The sequence below is a fragment of the Leopardus geoffroyi genome, chromosome A2 (genome assembly GCF_018350155.1).
Source record: "Leopardus geoffroyi isolate Oge1 chromosome A2, O.geoffroyi_Oge1_pat1.0, whole genome shotgun sequence".
NCBI classification, from domain to species: Eukaryota; Metazoa; Chordata; class Mammalia; order Carnivora; family Felidae; genus Leopardus; species Leopardus geoffroyi.
In genome coordinates this window covers 140882474-140903014 of record NC_059331.1, presented here as the reverse complement: position 1 = coordinate 140903014, position 20541 = coordinate 140882474, and the positions used below count along the sequence as shown (strand labels likewise).

General features: G+C 35.2%; 1 protein-coding gene across 4 annotated transcripts in view; it reads left to right on the top strand.

Annotated features, from left to right (window-relative positions):
- The window catches only part of SLC13A1 (solute carrier family 13 member 1), a 143882-nt gene that overhangs the window by 48426 nt on the left and 74915 nt on the right, over positions 1–20541 (top strand). For all 4 annotated transcript variants that reach the window (XM_045495476.1, XM_045495478.1, XM_045495477.1 and 1 more), the window contains exon 7: positions 20363–20514. In XM_045495476.1, the coding sequence (XP_045351432.1) occupies positions 20363–20514 (152 nt within the window). The remainder of the gene's footprint in view (positions 1–20362; positions 20515–20541) is intronic.

The window sequence follows — 20541 nt, the reverse complement described above, 5'->3', positions numbered from 1 at the left end:
TCTGAGCTGTCAGCACAGAGCCCAATGCGGGGCTCGAACTCACAGACAGCGAGATCATGACCTGAGCTGTAGTCGGCCGCCCAATCGACTGAGCCACCCAGCCGCCCAGAACTATTTAATTTCTAAAGTACTGTTAGTTACAGCTTTTGTCATTCCTAATATTTTTACTTATGCTTTCAAACTTGCTAAAATAATCTTTTAAAAGCCTATGTCTATTTGTCTTACAAGTCTTGTCAAAGCACTGACCTTTGGCTCTTTAATCGTATTTATGTATGTTCTAATTTATTTATTAGTTTCCTCTATTATTTTGTTCTGTCTGCTTAATTTTTGCATTCATTCTGTTCTTTTACTTTTTCAATTAGATATTTACATTATGAAATTCGAGCTATTATTTTCTTTCAAAGTAACAATTTAAGGAGATGAATTTTCTTCTATTAATTTATCTATACCACATATTTTTCAGTTCTTTGAGTTTTCTGATTTCTATTATGCTAGATTCTTTCATTCCTGAGTTGCTTAGAAGTGTATTTTAAAATTTGAAATAAATGAGGCTTTTGTAACTACTTTTTAAAAATTTCTAACTTAATTTTACTGTAGTCTGACATCAGTTCTTCTAAACTTGTTGAGGCAGATTTGTGAACTAGCACATGGTCAATTGTGATAAATATTTCATTGCACTTAAAAGAATTGTATATTCTCAACTTACTGCGTGCAATATTTTCCAAAAGACTGTTAGATCAAGTTTGCTAGTTGTTTTTCAAATTTTCTGTGACCTAACCAATTTTTTGTCTATTTAACCCAGCAATTAATGGAACAGTTGTATTAAAATCCCCCTCTAGGATATGGATATGTCTATTTCTTCTGATAGTGTTGTCAATTTTAGTTTATATATATTTTTAGATTATTTAGATTATGTTATTGTGTCCCTACCAGTTTAGAATGTTTGTATGTTCCTGGTTAATCAATGCTTTTACCACTTTGCAGTGCCCCTCTCAGTGTATAGTAATGTTTTGGGGTCTTAGAGTTTATTTGTATGCTAATGTAGCAATGCCAGCTTCCTTTTTTTTTAACCTTTATGTTTATTTTTTGTATTTATTTTAATTCCAGTATAATTAACATACAGTGTTATATTAGTGTCAAGTGTACATATAGTGATTCAAGAGCTCTATATATTACTCGGTGCTCATCATGAGAAGTGTACTCTTAATCCCCTTCCCCTATTCTACCCAACCCCCACCCACCTACCCTATATGACTGTTAATCTGTTCTCTATAGTTAAGAATCTGATATTTGGTTTGTCTCTTTTTTCTTTGCTCGTTTTGTTTAAGTTCCACATATTAGTGAAATTGTATATTTGTCTTCCTCTGACTGACTTATTTCACTTAGCATTATACCCTTTAGATCCATCCACGTTGTTACAAATGGCAAGATTTCATTCTTTTTTATGGCTGAATAATATTCTATTTATACTGCATATTTTATTTATCCATTCATCTATTGATGGACACTCTGGTTGCTTCCATAATTTTGCTATTATAAATAATGCTGCAATAAACATAGGTGTTCATATCTTTTTTCAAATTACTGTTTTTGTATTTTGAGGGTAAATACCCATTAGTGGAATTCTTGGATCATTTGGTAATTCTATTTTTTATTTTTTAAATTAAAAAATTTAACGTTCGTTTTTAAGAGACAGAGAGAGGCAGAACATGAGCAGGGGAGGGGCAGAGATAGAGGGAGACACAGATTCCAAAGCAGGCTCCAGGCTCTAAGCTGTCAGCACAGAGCCTGATGCGGGGCTTGAACCCATGAACTGTGAGATCATGACCTGAACTGAAGTTGTACGCTTAACTGACTGAGCCACCCAGGAGCCCTTGGTAAATCTATTTTTAACTTTTTGAGGAACCTCTATATTAAGGACATTTTAACAGTATTTTTTCTATCCATGAGCAGAGAATATCTTTCTATTTGTTTCTGTTGTCTTTAATTTCTTTCATCAATGTTTTATAGTTTCAGAGCACAGGTCTTTCACCTCTTTGGCTAAGTTTACTCCTAAGTATTTTATTATTTTTGGTGCAGTTGTAAATGGAACTGCCTTCTTAATTTCTCCTTCTACTGTTTTATTATTAGTGTACAGAAATACAATGGATTTCTGTATATTGATTTTGTATCTTGAAACCTGACTTAATTCATTTACCGATTCTATTTACCAAAGATTTTTGGTCAAGTCTTTGGGGTCTTCTATATATAATATCATGTCATTTGCAAACAGTGAAAGCTTTACTTTTGTCTTACCTTTTGGATGCCTTTTATTTCTTTTTGTTGTCAGATTGCTGCAGCTAGGACTTCCAGTACTATGTTGAATAAAAGTGATAAGAGTGGACATCCTGGCATTGTTCCTGACCTTAAGGAAAAGTTCTCAGTTTTTCACCATTGAGTATGATGTTAGCTGTGGGTTTTTCATATGTGGCCTTTATTATGTTGAGGTATGTTCCCTCTAAACCTACTTTGTTGAGAGTTTTTGTCATGAATGTTCTACTTTGTTAAATGCTTTTTTTTTTTTTTTTGCATCTATTGAAATGATCTTGTGGTTCTTATTCTTTCTCTTATTGATGTGATGTATCACATTGATTTATTTGCAAATGTTGAACCACACTTGCATCTCAGGATGAATCCCACATGATCATGGTGAATGATTTTTTGAATGCATTGTTGAATTCAGTTTGCTAGTGTTTCATTGAGGATTTTTGCATCTATGTTCATTGGACATATTGGCCTGTAATTCTCTTTTTTTGCAGTGTCTTAATCTGGTTTCGATTTCAGGGTAATGGTGGCCTCATAAAATGAATTTGGAAGCTTTTCTTCCTTTTCTATTTTTTTTTTTTTTTTTGGATTAGTTTATGAAGGATGAGTATTAACTCCAATTTAGATGTTTGGTAGAATTCACCTGTGAAGCCATCGGGTCCTGAACTTTGTTGGGAGTTTTTTTGATAACTGCTTCAATTTCATCAGTGATAATTGGTCTGTTCAAATTTTCTATTTCCTTCTGATTCAATTTTGGGAGGTTACATGTTTCTAGGAATTTATGCATTTCTTCTAGGTTGTCCAATTTGTTGGCATATAATTTTTCATAATATTCTCTTATAATTGTATTTCTGTGATGTCAGTTATTTCTCCTGTTTCATTTCTGAATTTGTTTGTGTCCTCTCCTTTGTTGTTTGTTGTTGATGAAGATGATGATGATGAGTTTGACTAAAGCTATATGAATTTTGTTAATCTTTGCAAAGAAACAGCTCCTGGTTTCATTGATCTGTTCTACTGGTTTTTTAGTTTCTATTTTATTTCTGCTCTAATCTTAGTTATTTCCTTCCTTTCACTGGTTTTGGGTTTTATTTGTTGTTCTATTTCTAGCTCTTTTAGGTATAAGATTAGGTTGTTTATTTGAGAATTTTCTTGCTTCTTGAGGTAGACCTGTATTGCTATAAACTTTATTGTTAGTACACCTTTTGTTACATCCCAAAGGTTTTGGACTGTTGTTTTCATTTTAATTTGTCTCTATGTATTTTTTATCTTTGATTTGATTTCTTGGTTGGCCCATTCATTATTTCGTAGCATGTTATTTAACCTCCATATATTTGTGCTTTTTCCAGATTTGTGTATATGTAGTTGATTTCCAGTTTCATAGTAAGTGTTATGGTCAAAATAGTGTTATGGTCAAAAAAGATGCATGTTATGACTTTAATCTTTTTGAATTTGTTGATACTTGTTTTGTGGTCTAATATATGATCTATTCTGGAGAATGTTCTCATGTGCACTTGAAAAGAATATGTATTTGCTGTTTTAGGATGGAATGTTCTGAATATATCTGTTAGATCCATCTGGTCCAATATATCATTCAAAGCCACTGTTTCATTGTTGGTTTTCTGTATGAAAGATCTATCCATTGATGTAAGTGGGGTGTTAAAGTCCCATACTATTATTGTATTACCATCAGTTACTTTATATTTGTTATTAGCTGCTTTATGTATTTGAATGCATATTTATAATTGTTATACTTTCTTGATTGTTCTCTTTACGATTATATAGTGTCCTTCTTTGACTCTTGTTACAGTCTTTGTTTTAAAGTCCATTTTTCCTAATATAAATATTGCTACTGTGGCTTTCTTTTCACTTCCATTTGCAAGATAAATGCTTTTTTATCCCTTCACCTTCAATCTGCATGTTGCTTTAGGTCTGAAGTGAGTATCTTGCAGGCAGGATATAGATGGACTTGCTTTTTTATCGCTTCCGTCATGCTTTTTTTTGATTTGGGCATTAGTCCGTTTACATTTGAAGTAGGTATGTACTTATTAATTACTATTAATTAATAATTATTAATTATGTACTTGTGTAATTATTAATATGTATGTACTTATTTCATTTTGTTGTTTGTTTTATGATTGTTTTTGTAGTTCTTTGTTTCTTTTTTCTCTTGCTCTTTTCTCGCATAGTTTGCTGGCTTTCTTTAGTGGTGTACTTGGATTGGGTTCTCTTTATTTTTTGCATATTCATTAACAGTTTTTTATTTGTGGTTCCCATTAGTCTTATATACAAAATTTTATGCATATAGCAATCTATATTAAGTTGATAGTCTCTTACATTTGAGCTCATTCTTTATTCCTCTGCCCCCCTCACCACGTTTTAGGTATATAGTGTCATACTTTACATCCTTTTATTTTGTGAATTCCTTGACTTATTTTTATAGGTATACATTATTTTACTGCTTTTGTGCTTTCTACTTTTCTTGCTTCTGTTTATGTTCTCTCCTTTCCATTCAAAGGGCCCTTTAACATTTCTCACACGGCTGGTTTAGTGGTGATGAATTCCTTTAACTTGTTTGTCTGGGAAACTCCTTTAGAGATCTCTCTATTCTGAATGACAGCCTTGTTTGATGAGTATTCTTGGTTGCAGGGTTTTTTCCTTTCAGCTCTTGAATATATCATGCCACTCCTTTCTGGCCTGCAAAGTTTGTGCTAAAAAATCAGCTGATAGCCTTATGGGGATTCCCTTGTAGGTTACAGTTTTCTTTTCTCTTGCTTCTTCTAAGATACTTTTTAAAAAATTTTTTAATGTTTATTTTTATTTCTTTTTGAGAGAGAGACAGAGTGCAGAGAGAGAGGGAGACACAGAATCTGAAGCAGGCTCCAGGCTCTGAGCTGTCAGCACAGAGCCTGGGGGCTCAAACTCACAAATCATGAGATCATGACCTGAGCTGAAGTCAGATGTTTAACGGTCTGAGCCACCCAGGTGCCCCTTACTGTGTGTCTTGTGGACCACCTTGGGTTGATTTTGTTGGGGACTCACGTGCTTCCTGGATCTGGATTTCTGTTTCTTTCCCCAGATTTGGAAAGTTTTCAGCTATTATTTCTTCAAATAATTTTTTTTGCTACTTCTTCTCTTCTCTTTCTGGGATCCCTATAATGCAAATGTTATTACACTTGATGGTGTCACTGAGTTCCCCTTACATAATTTCATTTATTATTCTTTTTCTTTCTCTCCTGTTCAGCTTGATGGTTTTCCATTAATCTGTGCTCCATATCACTGACCCATTCTTCTGCTTTCTCTAGTCTATTATTTATCCCATCAAGTGTATTTGTAATTTCAGTTATTGAGTTATTCATGTCTGATTGGTTCTTTTTTGTGTGGTCTGTCTCTTTGTTGAGGGTCTCCCTGAGGTTCTCCACTCTTTTCTCAAGTCCAGTGAGTATCTTTATGATCCTTACTTTAAATTCTCTATCAGACATATTGCTTGTCTCCATTTCATTTAGTTCTGTTGCTGTGATTTTCTCCTCTTCTTTCATTTGGCACATTTCCATCCTTCTCGTCATTTTGTCTAATTCTCTGTGTTTGTTTTTATGTGCTAAGAAATTCATCCCTGTTTTCTGCTCTTGAAAGTAGTGGCCTTATGAAGAAGAGGTCCTCTAGTGCCCTGTAGTGCAATGTCCCTGGTCCACCAGAACCTGGCACTTCAGGAGTGTCTCCAGTGTGTGTTGTGTGCACCCTACTGTTGTGGCTAAAGCATGTTTGTCTTCGGTCCAGTCATCTGCAATGGCTTCTTTGTTGTGAGCAGGTTTTAGTCTTTGCATTGCTACCGAGCCAGTCTAGGGAATTTGCCAGAGATGCAATACCACTGAACTGCAGGGTACTTTCTCTGTGTTGTCCCCTCAAAGACTTTTGTTTGATGGGCAGGGCCTGTAATCAGACCCTGATGTCTGCTGTAGCCCACTGCTGGGGCCACAGTTGGACTGGTGTATGTGGTTATCTTCCCCCATCCCTTCGGTAGGAGTCATTTTGGAGTGGTGCTGGCCCCTATTAGTACTGCTTCTACACTGCCAGGTTTGTGGCACCATTTTGGAAAGGCTCTAGTCAAGGGCATATTGGAGGCATAAGGTCCATAGGAGAAGGTGGGGGTGGGGTGCATGGTGCCAGCAAAGTCCAGCTGGTCAGATGTGGGAGAGGACCTGCAACCTCCTAGGAAAACTCCTGCCCAGGCCAGCCAGGTTGGAGGGGACGGATCCACAGAAGCACAAAGGCTGGGGAGAGGGAGCTAAGTAGAAAGTGTTGGTGCTGTGCTGGTTCCTACAGGTATCCATGGGTATCTAGGCTGGAGGGTGAGGGAAGGAAATGGCACCTGCCAGCTCTTTTGTTCTTAAAGTCTCCCAAAGATCCCTGCACCTCAAGCATTTGGTCTGAGATTAGTAAATAAATCTCCTTCCTGTATACCCCAGGTGTTTCATACTGCTGCTTCTATGCTGTATCTCAATATTGTGCTGTCTCTTTGGGGTTGGGGACTCCACCCTCCTGGCTCTCCCAGAGCTGACCCTGCTGATTTTTAAAGTTGCAGGTATTAAGCCCCACTGACTGTTGAGTCTCTTGGTTTTCAAAGCAAATGTTATGGGGATTCATCTTCCCTGTACAAGTCCCCCATGCCTAGGGTGTTTGGTGTAAGGGTCTGGTCCTTTCCTTTTTTGAGCAATATCCCTTCTTTGCACAGAGTCCTGTGGGTATGTTTGGTTCCAGACCTCATCTTTGCATTTCCTACTCTCTTTGATGTGGCCTCTTCTGTACATTTAGCTGTAGAGAGTCTGTTCTGCCAGTCTTCAGGTCTTTTTCTGGGTTATTTACACTGATGTGAGTGTTATCTAGTTGCATCTGTGGGAGGAGGTGAGCTTAGAATCCTCTGACTCTACCATCTTCCCCAGAAGTCTCCTTAAGTGCCAGCTTTCTTTCGGTTAGACTTTACCTAGCATTTCTTCTCTCCTTTCACGTTCAATATTTCTATGTCCTTATGCTTTAGATGTATTTCTTATAAAAAAAAAAAAACATATTGCTGGCTTTACATTTTTATCCAGGTTGAAGATTTTTGCCTGACAAGTTTTATCCATTTGAATTTTTTGTGACTTTATAAATTTAGAATAATTTTGAATATCAGATTTCTATTTTTTTCCAAATATTTTTTATATCTCTTCCCTGCATTCTTTTGCAGTTATTTTCTTTTTGTTCTTTATTTAGTTCATCACACACACATACACACACACATACACACACACACCTGCATGCATATATACACGCATGCATATATACACGCACACACACATACACACACTTATCCACTATGCTCTGTGTCTGTTATTATTATAGATTTACTGAAAATTTTTATCATGTGTATTGGTCAACTAAGTCTAACAAAACATGACAGACTTGGTGGTTTAAACAACAGAAATTTATTTTCTTACATTTCTGTAGGATAAAAGTCTAAGATCAAGGAGCCACCAGGGTTAGTTCTGGTAAGGCCTTTCTTCCTGGCTTATAGACAGCTTGCCTGCTCACTGTGTCTTCACACAGCCTTCTCTCTTTGCAGAAGCAGAGAGAAAAGGAGAGATGTCTGGTCTTTCTTCCTCTTCTTATAAGGACAACAATTTTATCACATTAGGGCCCTACCTTTGTGGTCTCATTTAACTCTAATTACCACCTTAAATTCCCTATCTCCAAAACAGTCACATTGGGTGTTAAGGCTTCAATATATGAATGTGAGGTGGACACAGTTCAAACTATAATGTCACGTATGCTTGATTTATAAAAATGTAAAAAGAATCCATTATTCCCTTCCTCTTGAACAGGACAAAGACCTTAGGACATTTCAACTATACCATCTCTTCCTGTTTATGTGTGGCCATTTTCTAATATTTTCTAGTTCTACTCTGTCATTCTCCTATAAACTATATAATTTTATTTTTTAAATCAATGCTTTGTACAATTATGTGCATATTTACTAATATCTTTGTTCACCATTGTTTCTTGCTTCTTGAACATTCTTTCTGGGTTCATACTCTTTCTGCCTGAATATATCTTTTGAATGTACTTCAGAGAGTACCTTTTGAGGGTAAACTCTCAGTTTTGTTTTATATAAAGGTCTTTACAATTCATGGAATATATTTTTGTGATTATAGATTTCTAGATTGACTATTTTTTTTCGTTGCATATTGACAAGTATTCCTACTGTCTTTTGACTGTTTTGCTGTTAGAAATAAGCTAGCTGTCATTCAAATTGCCATTCCTTTAACAGACAATCCTTTCTCTTTGGTTACTTTAAAGATGTGCATGTCTGGGGCGCCTGGGTGGCGCAGTCGGTTAAGCGTCCGACTTCAGCCAGGTCACGATCTCGCGGTCCGTGAGTTCGAGCCCCGCGTCGGGCTCTGGGCTGATGGCTCAGAGCCTGGAGCCTGTTTCCGATTCTGTGTCTCCCTCTCTCTCTGCCCCTCCCCCGTTCATGCTCTGTCTCTCTCTGTCCCAAAAATAAATAAAAACGTGGAAAAAAAAAAAATTAAAAAAAAAAAAAAAAAAAAAAAAAAAAAAAGATGTGCATGTCTATGTGCATGTGTGTAAGTTGAATCTTTTCTAATAATTCTTTTTTTTAATGTTTATTTATTATTGAGAGACAGAGCATGAGCATGGGAGGAGCAGAGCGAGGGGGAGACACAGAATCCAAAGCAGGCACCAGACTCTGAGCTGTCAACACAGAGCCCAATGAGGGGCTCGAACTCACAAACTGAGAGATCATTACCTGAGCCAAAGTCGGACGCTTAACTGACTGAACCACCCAGGCGCCCCTTTTCCAATAATTCTTGAGAATTCTCAGCCATTATTTTCTCTGAGTCTCCAGTTAAACATATGTTAAACTTTATTATTCTGTCTTCCATGCTTTTTAACACCTTTATTTTCCTTCTGTGTCTTGCTAGACTACATCATGAGTAACTTCAGATCTATCTCCCAGTTCATTAATTCTGCCTTCAGCTATGTCTATCTTTTTTGTTTAACTATTTACTGAGTATTTAAATCCAGTTATTTATTTAATTTTATTTATTTTATGGAGAGAGAGAAAGGGAAAGAGTATGCATGAGCAAGGGAGAAGAGTAGAGGGAGAGAGAAAGAATCTTAAGCAGGTTCCATGCTTAGTGTGGAGCCCAACATGAGGCTTGGTCCCACAACCCTGGGATCATGACCTGAGCTGAAATCAAGAATTAGATACTCAGCCAACTGAGCCATCCAGATGTTCCTCAATTCAGTTACTTAAATTTTAATTTCTATAAATTCTATTTGTCTCCTTTTAAGATTTGCTGGGTGATTTTTTTATAGTCTCTTTATCTTTGCTCATATTTTCCATTTCTTCTCTAATTTTGTTAATCATAAATTAATTTACTTATATGTCTAATGGCTCTAGTGTCTGAGGTCCTGTAGATCGCTCCTTGGCCTGTTTTTGCTTTCTGCTGTTTCCTCACTTTTCTTGCCTTTTGTGTGTGTGTGTGTGTGTGTGTGTGTGTGTGTGTGTGTGTGTTTTGTGTTTTTAAATATTGAAATGATAGGGGCACCTGGGTTGCTTATTCAGTTGAGCATCCAACTCTTGATTTCAGCTCAGGTCATAGTCCTAGGGTCATGGGACCGAGCCCCACATCAGGCTCCATGCTGAGCATGGAGCCTGCTTAAGATTCTCTTTCTTTCTCTCTCTGCCCCTCTCCTCCACTTGCATACTCTCTCTCTCTCTCAAATTAAAAAAATAAAAATAAAAATAAATAAATAAATAAATAAATATTGAAATACTCGTTTTTCTTGAAACTTCTGTGGGAATTCCTTAAGTCCTGGGTTGCAGCTGCATAGAACTTCTATATTATTGTTTTTCTTTTAACACACAGGTAACACCAATTCAGACTAAAAGTGGTCATGGTTAGGAGTTTTTAGGCTACATTATGTTTTCCCCTTAAGTCAGGATGAGATTTCCTTGCTGTCTATTTTTACAAAGAATACCCGTTTTATGAGTGTTCTCCTCCATGATTCCCCATGGAGGGTGGGCCTTAGGTGTTATCTGCCGTCCCAGCTCTCTCTGCAAAAGAATAAACTGATATCCTCAGATCAAAAAGCTGCCTAGTCACTCACTTAAGATTCCCATTTTCACTTTATTTAGGGTCAAGGCAAATCCCTTACTTTTGTATAGTTTTGTAATACATCTTAAGGTGCTTTTTAAATATTTAAACCACATTTTATTTAGCAGGAGATCTGACTTGTCATATAGCTGAAGAGAAATCCACTGTTATTTGTATATTATGTCAGTCATTTTTACTCCTATAGAAAGAAAAAGATTTTTCCCAGTACACATATATTTTCATTTTCAGCTATTCATGAATGCATTACAAAGGAAATTTCTAAATATTTAACATTTAGGATAATAGCATTTTATTAAATAAACCTTGGATTTAAGTATGATTTTTGACATTGCTAGAAAAGTAGAATTTTTATAAAGAGTCTTCATGTCTTAAGTGCTTAATTTTAAATATCTTTCTATTCATCATACTATTACTATATAATCTAATATTCCAATTCACAATATGCAAATACTTCTTTATTAACTACAGTGGATATAAATCACATTTCCAGGAGTCTTATTGATAACTTCAATTTTGTTACCAACTTCTCTGAATTGTTCAAGTTATTACAGATTTGATCCTTACCAGATCTTCATGAAGAGTTCATATTAGGAGTAGAAGGATCTCCTCTCATATTTTCTTTCTGGTCACTTATGTATTATCTTTATTCTGGGCTTTCTTTACATACATAATTTCCTATAGAAATCATTTAAATCCATATGTGTATTATGAGAGGGCTGTTTTAATTAAAACTACAAAGTATAATCTGTTATCCACTTAACCAAGTACATGTAAACTCAATATGCTGAGAGCTAACAAAGGAGACAGGACCCCACTGTCAATCCCTCTTCACACTATGGAGCTTTTACTCTCCCCCGACCTTTTACCTATATTATCCACCAATGCATAGACCATCAAGGCACCAAGGTCGATCTGTGCAATAATTATTAGTTAAGATTCATTCATTTATTTTTAATGTGAAACAGAAAATATTGCATCTTCCAATAAGATGCCAGATTGAATAAGCCCATTTACCTTCACCCTATCCTAAATCTCCATTACAACAAGAACAAATAGACCTTTTAAGTCATAAGTTACAATTCTATAAATGTCAAGAGAAGAGATGACAGCAAAATCATTTTGGAAGCTGGAAATAAAAGGATGACTCAGTTATGTCACGAAAGTGGAATCTTAAATCAATGGTGAGGAAAGACAATAAACAATCCAATTTACATAGCAGCAGCCTTCAAAGTTTTTAAAATGTTGAAAATCAAGGATAAGTAAAAAATGGCTTATGAAACATTAAATTCCCAAATTTCTTCCTCAACTCTACATAAATGCAACTGCTTCTCCTCCACCAGACAGAAGTGGAATATTTAGATCTGGTAAAGCAGAGGGTAAAGAGAGCTGGAACCTGTTCAGGTCACAGGAGGGTTTCACAGTGATAACTGGGGCAGTAGGAGGCATTTTATATGTCAAATGGTGAGAAATTTGCCTTCTACTCAACTGTTCCTGGGAGCCAGACATATACCCTCCAGGTGTCAATGGACAGGAGACCAGGGGTCCATCCCTGGGGAATGTAATCAACACAAAGAAAAGGTAAAAATATATAGAATTGGGTTTTCTCAGGAAAAAAAAAAAAAAAAACAAAAGGCCCAGTCAGATGATACTGCAGTGAAACCCACAATCAATAACAAATCCCAAAGCACATGTATAGAGCTTCCAAACAGTTTTCCACTGTCTTAAATATGAGCCAACATATCTGAAGAATATCTTGGGCATGAAAGAGAGAGTTCCAAAGAAACAAAAAGAAAGCAGAAAGCTGCAGGAAATGGAAACTGTGTAAGAAGGTGAAAACACAAGAAAAGAGACTATCATTAATAGAGTAACAGAGAGGTAAACAAAGGAATTGCATTCATGGAATATATGAAGGGTGTTCTTTTTTTTCAGCATAGGTATGTTTAATACAATATATGCTGTCTTGCGCCATCCTTTTTTTAGTTTTTATTTTTAAATAAATTTACACTTTCACCTATTTCTAACCCCCTCACCCCTTGCCTCTTGCAACCACCAATCTGTTCTCTGCATCTATGAGTGTGGTTTTTTTGTGGCTTTGTGGTTTTACTTTTTTAAAAGATTCCACATATAGTAGAGATTGTATAATATTTGTCTTTCACTGTCTGACTTATTTCATTTAGCGTAATTCCTTTGATTTCCATCTGTGTTGTCACAAACGGCAAGATTTCATTCATTTTTTTATGGCTGAATGATATTGCACTGTGTACATATACCACAATTTCTTTTTTCATTCATCCATCAGTGGACACTTAGGTTGTTTCCATATCATTGCTATTGCAGATAATGTAGCAATGAACATGGGTATGCGTATTTCTTTTCGAGTTAGGTTTTCCATTTTCTTTTCAGAAATACCCCAAAGTAGAATTGCTACATCATATTGTAGTTCTTTTTTAGTTTTTTGAGGAACTTCCATACTGTTGTCCATTGTGGCTGCACCAGTTTACATTCCAACCAACAGTGCATAAGGGTTCCCTTTTCTCCACATCCTCACCAACACTTATTATTTCTTGTCTTTTTGATAATAGTCATGCTGAAAGGTATGAGGTGATCACTCATTGTGGTTTTGATTTATATTTCCCTGATCATTAAGGATGTTGAGCATCTTTTCATGTGCCTGTTGACCATTTGTATGTCATCTTTGGGAAAATGTCTGTTCAGACCTTCTGCACATTTTTTGATTAAATTGTTTGGGGTTTTTGCTATTGAGCTGTATGAGTTCTTTATATATTTTGTATAGTAGCCCCTTATCAGGAATATGATTTGAAAATATTTTCTCTCATTTAGTAGGTTGTCTTTTCATTTTTGTTGATGGTTTCCTTTGCTGTGCAGCAGCTTTTTAGTATGAGTCCCACTTATTTATTTTTGCTTTTGTTGCTTTTGCTTTTGGTGTCAGATTCAAAAAACCATCACCAAGACCTATGTCGAAGAGGTTACCATCTAAGTTTTCTTTTAGGAGTTTTATGGTTTCAGACTATGTTCAAGTCTTTAACCCATTTTGAGCTAATTTTTGTGTATACTTTAAGATTGTCGCAAAATTTCATTGTTTTGCATGTGGCTGTCCACTTTTTCTAATACCACTTATTGAAGAGGCCCTCCTTTACCCCATTGGCTCCTTTGTCATAAATTAATTGACTGTATCTATGTGGGTTTTATTTGGGGGCTTTCTATTCTGTTCCATTGATCTATGAGTCTGTTTTTATGCCAATTAGCACAGTATTTTAATTACTATAGATTTTTAATGTAGTTTGAAATCAGGTAGCATGATGCCTCCAGCTTTGTTCTTTTTTCTCAAGATTGCTTTGGCTACTCAGGGTGTTTTGTGGTTCCATACAAATTTTAGGATTGTTTGCTCTGTTTTTGTGAAAAATGTCATCAGAATTTTGATCAAATTTGCATCAAATCTGTAGATTGCTTTGGGTAGTTTGGATACTACAGATTGCTTTTGAGTAGTATCAATTTTAACAATATTGATTCTTCTAATCTGTAAGCATGGAATGTCTTTCCATTTGTGTCTTTTTCAATTTCTTCATTAATGTCTTCTAGTTTTCAATATACAGGTCTTTTTCATCCTTGGTTAAATTTATTTCTAGATATTTTATTATTTTGTGTAATTATAAATGGAATAGTTTTCTGCTTCTCCTGACAGTTCATTTTAGTGTATAGAAATGCAACAGATTTTGCATATGGATTTTGTTTGCTGCAATGTTACTGAATTTTTTTATTAGTTCTAACAGTTTTTTTCATGAAGTGTTTAGAGTTTTCTATATATAATATCATTTCATTACAAACAGTGACAGTTTTACTTCTTTCTTTCCAATTTGGATTCCCTTTCTTTCTTTCTTTCTTTTCTGTTTTGTTGCTGTTGTTTTATTTTGTTTTTTGTTTTTTGTTCTAGCTAGGACTTCCAATACTCTGTAGAATAGATGTGGAGAGTGGGCATCCTTGTTTTGTTCTGATCATAAAAGAAAGACTTTCAGCTTTTCACCATTGAGTATGTTATTAGCAGTGGGCTTGTCACATATGGCCTTTCTTATGTTGAGGTACATTTCCTCTGTACTCACTTTATTGAGAGTTTTTATCATAATTGATCGCTGAATTTTGTTAAACACTTTTACTGCATCTATCAATATGATATTTTTATCCTTCATTTTGTTAACGAGGTGTATCACATTGACAAGATGCAGATGTTGAATCAGCTTTGTATCGCTAGAATAAATTTCATTTAATAATGGTATATGATCCTTTTAATGTATTCAATGTATTGAATTTGGCTTGCTATGATTTTGTTGAGGATTTTTGCATATATGTTCATCAGGGATAGTGGCATGTAATTATCTTTTTTTGTAGTGTCCTTGAATGGTCTTGGTATCATGGTAATTAATGCTGGCCTCATAAAATGAGTTTGGAAGAGTCCCTCCTCTTCTATTTTTTGGAAGTTTGAGTAAGATTGGTATTAATTATTCTTTGACTGTTTGGTAGACTTCACCAATGAAACCATCTAGTCCTGGACTTTTTTTGTTGAGAGATTTTGGATTACTGACTCAATCGCCTTGCTAGTAATCAGTGTGTTGACATTTTCTATTTCATCATGATTCAGTATTGGTACAATGTATGTTTCTAGGAATTTATCCATGAATGGAATTCTTTAAAAGAGGAACAAGAAGACAAAAAATAAAATGTGAACATAAATAAAATATAAAATATATAAAATGTAATTTAAAAATATGAAATTACATCATAAATAGAAAATTTAGTAGAAAAAAATAGAATGAACCAAGAGAAGAGAATAATAGGAAATTTCAGAAAAAGAATAGAGAAGACTGAGTGAAGACTAATCAAAAATTGAAGAAAATTTCTATAGTGGAAGAATATAATTTTTATGATTAATAGTCCCACTGGGTGCCAACATAAGAGATGAAACACACTCACATTGAGAAGGTTATTGATATTTCAGGATATTATGAAAAAAGGAAGATCCAAAAGTTATCAGGAAAAGGGAAAAACTGATTCATTAAAAAGGATGAAAAACATGAATGGCTAAAAACTTCTCTATAGCAACATTGGAAATTCAAACAGTAGGGAAAAATGCCTTCAACATTCTGCATAACATTTATTTTCAATCTTGAAATCAATATCCAGTCAAATTATGGGTAGAAGCAAGAGGATAGACTAAAGTCTAGGTAGATCTTTGCAGATGTAGAGAAGAACATGACTGGACTTAGAAAAGGTTAGGAAGGCCTCTGAAAGAAGTGCTCTAAGACAGTGAAGTTGGTAGAATACTTGGTGTAGGCTAAGTATGTGGTTTGATTGTTCTGAGAGAAGATTTAAACAACCACAGAATGGTTGGGGCCATTTAGTGGTGGTTATTTAGAAAACTAAGCAAAACTTAGAAAATTAAGCAAACAAGGAGGGGTAGAAAAAGTACAAAACAGGAAAAGTAATATAAGTTGTATTGCTCAGATGTTCATACATCTATACTCTAGGCAGCATTCTGAACATTGAATTCTGCTCTAAATTATCATGTAGTCATAATGGGAGGATAATGGGGACGTGAAAAGTGTGAGTGTGTTCAGTGGTCAAGTCTATGAAAGAAAGCGAAATTCCCATCGTCTAACATAGTAGAAATTTAATTGTAATGCCAACAACTGCGAAATAAATATATTATATCCTATGGATATTTTTAAGATAAGTGCAAATAAATACCCAAAAAGAGCTAGAAGATTTTAAACTGGCTGTCTTCAGCAAGCAGAAAATGATTAGCTAGAACTAAGATTTTGTACAATTAGCCATCAATAATTATTTAAATGTAAATGGACACCCCTAACGTTTTCTTACCACTCTCACCCCAGTGAATTATTATGCACCTGATTGAAGACCACTGGTTTAGCCTATGCTGGTTCATGTATGCATTTTTAGTAAGGAAGATTGGAAGGAAAGGTTTAACATGCCCCTGGAATCTCCAGTCATAGCCACCAGGTGGCAATAGTGAGTTATATCTGGACCTGCAAGATTTCTGTTCTGAAATGTCCCTTGAGCACCACCCATGTGATGATGTCATGGGATTGACATTTGGTCATATCTTAGACAAAATTTGTCTGTCGCTTGGAAGAATTTGTAGAAGGTACATTCACAAGGTCTTAGATGTCATATTTGTGTGAAATAACAAACAATTGGGATTGAATAAAAACAGATTACAATTGCTATGATAAAAGCAATATGAAATGTAATTAAGTATAAAGTCTTAGGTGTAGATTTAAAAACACATAAATAAAAAGTGTTCTGGAAGGTCAAATGGTACAAAAGAAATAATTGACTGGAAACTCAGATACATGGATTCTGGTTTCAGTCCTACAGTGACCAGCTATGTCACATTTAAGATGAATTTTGGTCTTCTGAAAAATGTACCACGTAATCTCTAAATACTTGTCTGCACTAATAGACTACAATTCTTTTATATATTGGGAAAACTCTTTTATGATTGTAGAAGATACAAAAAATATCAAGAAGACAGAAGATACCCCCAATTCTATTGTTAATATTTTGACATTTTTCATTTTGGGCTATTGCTAGGCATTATGTGTGTGTGGATATATTTTTATTATAAAAATTACTTTATTCTGAATATTTAAATTCACATAAGTCCCCATCATGAAACATTATAAAGCAAGCACTTTCCCATTCACAGTATGTCCATGGCAATGTCCTTTGGTCTTCTTAGCACAGGAAGTCTTCTCTGGCCATGTTATCCCTGACTGTCTCCAGCTTCACCCCTCTAGATGTTTTGCATCTCTTCTTTTCTTTGCATAGGAATCATTTTTCCCTCCCAAACTCTTAGGAGAAAGTACACCAAACACACACATGCATGCACACACACACACACACACAGACACACACACCAAATTCCTCATCTACTTATGGAAGAATGTAGTGCTTATTTTATTGTCCTCATATCTGCAAACACATGCTCTTGACTTTCTAGTCCAAATGACTTATTACAAATCTCTTTTGAGCCCTTTGGTCAACCCTTGGTCTCAGGTTGAAACCACTGTCTTCAGCAAAAGACTAACCTGCTGAGGACTCTCCTTTCCATTGTTTTTGTAGTTTCTGTACTAGTAGTTGGCTCAATTAATGGCTTGTCTCAGGCTTTCTTAAGGGATGTATCCATAAGAGACTCAAATATGGAGAACAAACTGAGGGGTGCTGGAGGGGACGTGGGTGGGAGGATGGGTTAATGGGTGATGGGCATTAGGAGGGCACTTTTCACGATGAGCACTAGGCGTCATATGGAAGAGATGAATCACTGGGTTCTACTTCTGAAGCCAAGACTATACTGTATGTTAACTACCTTGAATTTAAATTTAAAAGAATTTTTTTAAGAACAGCTCTAGTTTTCTGCCCACTGACCTCCACTACTGTCTCTCTGGAACCCCATCTTTACCCCTTACTATAACATCATCTCAATAAATTCGACCCAGTAATCACATGACCTAAGCCAAAAACAACAACAACAAAAAACAAACAAAAACCAAAAACAAAATCAAACAATAGAGCTGACTGCATGGGGTTCACATTTACTGGATGATAACAGAACTGTTGCACCCCATCCCACCTCCCAACACCTGCACTTAACCCTTAACATGTATTATGATCTATTAGTGTTACAATTTATTGCAGAATTTAAATTTAACTTGAATTTTTAATGTTTCTAAATTGTCCATGATATTTGCATAAATATCACCTTATGTGCAGTAGCATTAATGTATGTTTTAAAGGGAAAACAGAGGGAAAAGTATGGGAAGTCCATAAAGGATAAAACATGGTGAATATATTAGTATTTTCCTATTTTGATTTTTAAAATTTTATATCAGCCAATGCATTTTAGTCATTGTGCTTTATATACATATATAAACACCTATATATGCATATATTTGCAGTTCAGCTTTTATATGAAATCCAGTTTTTTCTTTGTAGTTTTGAAAGTGTTTTTTGTAATTTTGAAAGTTTTAATGTGTCAGTGAGAATTATTATACACATTACATCTTTAAGTTTCCATTCTTATTATCAGTTTAATTGTATCCAAATTATATATCACTTTCTGGTTTCTCTTTGGTCTTTTCTGTAGCAAAATAGATCATTTTTAAGCCCTAAATTTCATTTGTACCACTATAATAATTTTTAAAGATATTTTGCTATTTTATTTACATACCATTTATTTTTCAAATTTTCAATGGCAGCTTTTATCGTGGAAAATACACATCATTTCCATGTAGGAAATGTAGGAAATATTAGACAAAAGGAGACACTTACAAATTATTTTAGGTGAAGAGTAGATACCCAGAGGGCTAACTTTTAAGTTAATTAGAAGGTAAGAGGCAAATTACAATCAATGCACCAGACCCTACAATGCTAAGTCATTCCCACATCCATGATGGTTTTCAGTGAATAGAAAATATTTCCTTTCTGTGATTTCTCCCAAAGATCTTTCAGTGCGTATATCACAGATAGCATACCTATCTGTATGGAATAGGGAGATTCCTCTATTTGTATATTTTAAAAATACATCTATATTTTTTTAAGGCTGAAATGTGTGGGACAGGTCTCAAATAGGCAAGACTTGATAGATAAATACCCATAAGGAGGCTATTACAGTAGCCCAAATCAGATTTGATTTATACCAAAGTGATAGTAGTGGAGTTGAACACGAAAGAGTCCAGACATATTTAAGTAGATAAAATTGACATGATTTGGGAGGGTGAGGAAGAGAATGTTTTCAAGGAGGACAAGCAATATAGTGTAGTGGCTGAGGTTATGAATTGTAAAACAAGACTACACGGCTTTAAAATCCAAGTGTGCCATTTTCAGACTATGTGACCTTGGGCAAGCCACTTAACTTTATCTCATGTCTTCATGTGTAAAATGGGATAACAGCGCTAACCTCATTGTGTTGTAAGAATAAAGTGGATTAAGTTGTTTATTTAATTTTAACTTAGAATGGTGTTTATTGTACACTAAGCACACTATAAGTATTTGTAATTATAATGATGATGATACTATATAATGATGATTAATTAGGTGATCCTGAAGAAGAACTACATTTGAGGAAGGAAATGGTGAGTTTGGTTTTGAGCATTTTGGGATTGAGGTTTTATTTAAGACATTCAAATTATGTTAAACAGTTAATTGGGTATGTAGGTCTAAAAGGAGAAGTCTGGGCTGAAGAACAGAATTGATGGTCTGGTGTATCTATATTCATTAAACCAGTGAAAATATATGAGATTTCCTAAGGATGAACATTGCAGTGAAAAGAGACAGGTGCCCATGACATAGTGTTCAAGAAATTCCAGTTTTAAGGAAAGATGAGGGAAAATGAACTGACAAGGGAGACAGAGAAACAAGCAGAGATGTAGGAGAAAACCCAGAAGAGTGAGATACCACAGAAGCCCTAAGAAGAGTTTTCAAGCGGGAAGAAGCAATTAAGTCTTTCAGGTCCTGTTGAGAGGTCTACAAAACTGAGACTGAAAAGTATCTGTTGAGTTTAGTAATGTGGAGGCCATTGATAATCACAGCAAGCACACTTGGGGTGGACTGAAGAGATGGAAGCCAGATTGGTGTGAGTAAGAATGCAGTCAGTGGATGTAGACAGCTCTTTTGAGTAGTTCGGCTGTGAAAATGAAAGTGAGGTAGGGCAGTGGTTTGATCGAGAAGAAGGTTAAGAAGGCCGCCTTTTTTTCTTTTGTAAAGATGACTTGAAAATGATTAAATGTTGGTGGCGCAGAAGACAAATAGAAGAGGACCACGTGATGTGTAAACTATTTTCTGTTGAACAGAATTCAGGCACAGGAGCCAAGTATCGAACAAAGAAGGACCACATGATGTGTAAACTTATGTGCTTGTGTATTGCTTACTCTTCCACCATCGGTGGACTGACAACGATCACTGGTACTTCCACCAACCTGATCTTCGCTGAGCATTTCAATATGTAAGTAAAAGTTTTGAACTGTCGATT